The sequence below is a fragment of the Apis dorsata genome, unplaced genomic scaffold (assembly GCF_000469605.1).
Source record: "Apis dorsata unplaced genomic scaffold, Apis dorsata 1.3 scaffold_575, whole genome shotgun sequence".
NCBI lineage: Eukaryota > Metazoa > Arthropoda > Insecta > Hymenoptera > Apidae > Apis > Apis dorsata.
In genome coordinates this window covers 270,055-276,157 of record NW_006263785.1, presented here as the reverse complement: position 1 = coordinate 276,157, position 6,103 = coordinate 270,055, and the positions used below count along the sequence as shown (strand labels likewise).

The following is a 6,103-nucleotide window of genomic DNA, read 5'->3' as shown; positions in this document are numbered from 1 at the left end:
AATATTGCAATAAAATTTATTTTATTATTATATAATATAGAATATAACAATTATGAATTATAATATACAAATTTTTTACAGCAATAATTAAATAATGATTTTTCAAAGAGATAAAATAAATAATTATTTTTACATAGATTTTATGTTATTTTATTTTTATGTAGAATTTGCTTTTATAATAATTATATATAATTATTTATAAAATAAATAAATTTAATTTATGTAATAAATGTAATTTATGCATATTATTATTTATATTATTTATAAATATTTATCAATTTATTCATATAAATATTTATTTTTAATAATCATTATTTATATTATTTTATCATTTATAAGAATCATCATTATTATTATTATTTAACTATCTAAAATGATTTAGATAAATAATAGTAATAAATTGTGTACTATGATGTTAAAACGTATTAATTTGATATATTGAATTAAATATTTTTAAAAAAATATCTTTGTTCAAGATATTTTAAATATAATTTGGTTTCCATTCGATTTAAATACACTGAAAATTTCATTAAAGATGAAATATATTTTTTAATTATAAAAATTTTTATTATAATAATATTTCTCATTTTCCGTTACTAAAAATTTTATTTTTTTCTTTAAATTGTGAAATTTATTATTTTTGGCGACTAAGTCAATAAAAATTATAACAAAATTAATCTTTAAACAACTTTATTAATTTTTGCAACAAAGTTAAGCATGCTTATATATTTTTATTTTATATAATTTATATACTTATATATATTCTATAGATTATCGAACGTTGTTTTAAATTAATTTATTTCGAGACAATTAATATATAACATATTATTCATATAAGATATTATATTCAATATAAAAAAAATTAATTTTTGTTTTTTTTTATTTTTATTTTTATGTTTATTTTTCAATAAAGAAAAAATATTTATTTTATGAAAACATTTAACATAAAATAATATTTGAAACTAGAGCAAAATATACTAGTTTAAAAAATTATCGACTTACCTAGAAGTTTTTCGAGATATTGGCACCTTGTTTCGGGATCACCAGGGTTCATGGGTGCGCCGGAAACCAGTTCGGCTAGTTCCGCCTTAACCATTAAATTTAATCGAGCCGAGATCTCTTCTAGACCCACTACAAATATCAAATAGTCTTTATTCTATTCTATAAATAGGGCAAATTTTCTTTAACTTTTTTTCTTAATTTTGTTTAATTTTTTTCAAAGTATGATTTTCATTATCATACAAAGTTTTTTTAAAAAATAATAATTAACTATAATTTTTATATATTTTTAAATTAATAAAATGTTTTATCAATGGAAACAGACTTGAACGAAACATATTTTAAATAATGTTCACTAATATCTAAAATCATATTATATTCTTTATTTGGTCAAATAAGTAATGATTTGAAAAATTATTTGAGAAAATAACATTTTATTTTTTTAATCGAAACAAATTTTTAATTAAAAAATAGTATTCAATGTAATATTAAATAATAAATTACTATATTAATAATAATATACAATAGTAAAAATTGTACCAAGTGTCAATAACAAATTAATAATATAAATATTAAAGAAATTAATTATTTTCATTCAAAATTAAATAATAACTATAGCAATAACAAATAATTTATTTCATGAAATAAATCATTTAATTACAAATACATTAGTTTATTTCGAAATATTTTATGAAATATTTGTATTATTTCAAAAGTAAATTATTTTGCAAATAATTATAAAAAATAATTTTAAAATAAGATAAATATATAATATATAAAGATAAGATAAATAATCAAAATATCCATTTAAGATGTAGTATTAAAAGTATTGAAAATGTATATAATATCGAAATGAATTTAATTGAAAAAGTTTTGCTTAAAATACATTAATTTTTAATTATAACATAAAGTTGTATTTATCGCGCCAATTTAAATTGTATCTAAATTATTTGCATGTTTTCGTATCATTATTAAATTTATTTCTTTACTTTCTTTTTTCTTTTGTATGTATCATATTATTATAAATTTATTATTATTCATCTTTACAAATACATGATACAGTATAAGATTTATTTGTATCAAAAGAAACGATATGATTTTCTCATACATGAAATTGAACATAACTGGATATTTATTTTCATATTATATCACCGAAGCGTATTAATGTGAAATATCATTATATCATTGCATATCAAAATATCACATCAAGATACACAATGATGATACACAATATAATACACAATTGTGATACGCAATAAAAATCTAATGTTTAACATTATTTAAAGATAAATAGATTTATCTCTATATACTATATAATATTATTTCCAATGTAAAATATAAATAATCAATCAATTCATATACATATCAAAATTTGATGCATGTTAAAATATTTGTCCATTGATATGCAATGATATATGTATAAATATGTATATATGTATATGTATATATATGTATATGTATATATGTATAAATATACGATATATAAAAAATGATGATATACTGAGATGGAAAAGAATATAGAGATATTTAGTTTGTTCAAGAATTATAATACGAATTATATAACAAACAAAAAAATGTTTTTTAAAAGTTATTAGATATTAAAATCTAATAAAGAAATTTAAATAATTTGGATAATTAAATGAGCATTGCATTATATTAAAATTTATTACAATTGTGACAATACGAATAGAAATCACATTGCATAATTGTCATTGTATAAATAAATAATTAATTATAATAATTGATTTTAGGATTAATTTACTAATAATTAACTAATAATTAGTTAATTTTTTGAAATAAGAATATTCGAAATTTATAATTTATTATTTATTTAAAAAGGAAAAAAAATATATTTAAATATTTTTAAATATAAAAACATTTATAATATTAATAAAATCAGTATTCAATTAATATTAAGAATATTAATAACGATATAATAACAATTTTTAATTGTTATGATTGATCGATTTGTCAACTTATTAAATTCATATTATTTCATATTCAAATTCCCCAAGTAAAAAATATTATCAATTGAAATACGTTATCTATTACATATTAATTAACATTATTTGAAACAATGATTTTTAAATTATTATTTGAAATAAATTTTATCTGAACTTTTTTTTTACCAAAAAAAATATTTATTTAATTACCAAGATATAATTATTAAAATATTATTGTTATTAAGTTTAGTAATATTAATATATTTATATATATATATATTTATAAGTAATATTAATATATTTATCACCTAATTAATATACAGTATTACATTTTATATAATAATATAATCAAATGTTAATTTTTGAATTAAAAATTTTTAATTTAAATTCAATACAATACAATACACGATAATACAAATAAATAATTTTGATTAAATTATTATATAATTTAATCAAATGCAATATTTAAAAAATTCAGAAGAAAGGAATTCAATAATTTAAACAACTGATCCTTTTAATTTATTTTTAATTGACAATTTGATGAGAAAAGTTGGAAGAATGATCGTTCCGTCTATCCGAGGATAGAATGCGAGTTGAACGACTATGGAATGCGGTTCTGCTTTCTCAAGGCCCCATGGGATGAATCTAACGATAGCCTCGCTCCCGTCTAAAGTCATGTTTTTCTCCCCTTAAAGAAAAACGTGGCTTGCCAGGTTGGAGAACTATTCAGTTAGAAAATTAAACGAGTTTCATCATTTGTGATTTTTCTGATATCATATTTTTTGAAATTTTTGTTGATAAAGAAAAATTTTTTTATAATTTCAATTCAAAAAAAAAATTCTGATAAATTAAATTAGATACTTGAACAAATTAAAATTTAAAAGAATTTTTAAATTTTTTAATTTTACTTGTTTTCTAAGATATCTCATATTATATATTCAACTATGTAATAATTTATTTAATTTAATATATTTTAAAGATATTAATATATAATATATTTTAAAGATTAAAATTATATTATAATTGATAGATATATAATATTATCAAAAAAAAAAATAAAAAAAAATCCTATTTTTAAAAAGAAGTTTGTATAATAAAGAATTAACATATTCTAAGTTATCACATAATTAACATATTGTAAGTTATTATAATATATATGTAAGTTATTTTAATATATCAACATAAAAAAGCGTGAGAAATTTAACAAGTTTAAAGGTATAATCATTTTAATTTATAGGAATATAGAGAAATAACTCGACAAATTTAAATTTGAAATTTTTCTATAAAATACAGCTTTTCTGTAAAAAATAGAAAATTAGAAAATCACGTTTTTCCGTTATAGTCTTCATATAAATGAAGACTATGAGAATGAGAATTATTTTCATAAAAATAATTCATAATTTTATAAAAAAATTATTAGAAGAAAAATTATTATTAATACGTTTATATCGTGTGAATATCACAATTACTTTTATACATATGCATCAATGCAAATCACTTTGTGAAGATCCGTGTTGGAGAATTATCGTTAATTTGTTATGATTGAAGAATATTGGTAGGGGAATCAGGTAATGGAGCCTAACAGAAACGGACTATCCCCAGTCCCCTTTAGTAAGCAGAACCAGCAATGAAACGGTACTGAATGCACAACCATCGGTTGTATTACCAATCCGTTAGTGAGAATGCCGACAATACCTTTTGATTCCAATTGAGGAATAATTCAAATACAATTATAATTCTCATACAACAATATCCACTGCGGAATTGAGGAAAATTCAAAACAATTTAAGATAAATAATAGAAATATCTTCAAAATAAATTCTTTTTCAAGAAAATATTATTCGTAAATATAATTTTATTCAATATTTAAATTACGACTAAATATTACTTACTATTTATTCTCATATTCGAAATAAATAAAATAAAATAAAATAAAATAAAATATTTATTTTCTTCGTTTAAGAAACTTAACAAATATCAATTATAATTATTTATATGATTATGATGATAATTTTTTCTTTTTTATTCTTTAAAATATTATATAATATTTCTGAAAATACTATATTCAGTTTCTTGTATGTCACATTATATTCAATAATGTATTTTTAAATATATTATACTATTATAATAATAATTATAATATTAAAATAATAATATAATAAAACTAAAAATATTTATTTAAAATATTTTTTATTTATATCTTAATCAATGACATATTTCATTGATATAAAACAATATTTGTATTAAATAATATTTGTATTAAAATATATATGTTAATATATTCATCAGACAGCTGTGAAAAATCTTTCTATCTCCATATTACACCATGGATCGGATTTTATTCTCGTCTCATTTCATCAAATACAAATTTAAATTGTTTATAACTTAATAAATAAGATTTAAACGATATTTTTGTATATTAACTTTTGCGTTTGTTCTGAACTCTATTCATCAATCTTTCAAAAATGTTCACGAATATAATAACATTCTATATATTAATAAATATATATATATTATAACATATAATAATAAATAAATCTCAATAAATAAAAACCAATCTAAATAAACCTGATATTTTTATCTTATATCTTATATCTTTATGTCTTATATCTTTTCTCTAACTTTTATGTTTGTTTTGACTTCTCGAATTAATCCTTCAATGATCATAAATATATTAACATGTATATTAACAGTATATTTAAAATACTATTATATTATATTTTTTTATTTAATTATAACAAAAAATTTATTTATAAAATCCTGTATCACTCGAAAAGATAAAAATATATAAAAAATAAAAATTTATTTATTTTTTTAAAAAATTTATTTTTAATAATATTTTTACAAAATTATTTCATCAAAATTTATGTTGCTTGAAACAATTTTGGATCAAATTTCATTCATATGAAATTTACATGTAAAATAAAAATCTTAAAGAAACGAATAATTATCTAAATTTGCATTCCTATAGCTATGTCTTTTCAACAATATTTTTAAATATTTTTACAATCTCAACTAAAGTATTTTGTTTAACTGGATTTATATTTAACGATCGTTTTCTCAAAATTTAATTTAAAATTTTTTCAAATATTTAATAGGAATAGTTTTATAAAAAATTTATAAAAAAATCAATCATTAACTGAATTGAATTATTTGGAATA

The 6,103-nt window shown here is 17.5% G+C and overlaps 1 protein-coding gene across 2 annotated transcripts in view; it reads right to left on the bottom strand.

Annotated features, from left to right (window-relative positions):
• LOC102678549 (tumor necrosis factor receptor superfamily member wengen) overlaps positions 1-6,103 on the bottom strand; it is a 24,602-nt gene that overhangs the window by 1,305 nt on the left and 17,194 nt on the right. The window contains exon 4 of one of the 2 annotated variants that reach the window (XM_006620991.2): positions 1,003-1,131. In XM_006620991.2, coding sequence (XP_006621054.1) covers positions 1,003-1,131 — 129 coding nt within the window. The remainder of the gene's footprint in view (positions 1-1,002; positions 1,132-6,103) is intronic. The other variant, XM_031513071.1, reaches the window with a different exon arrangement.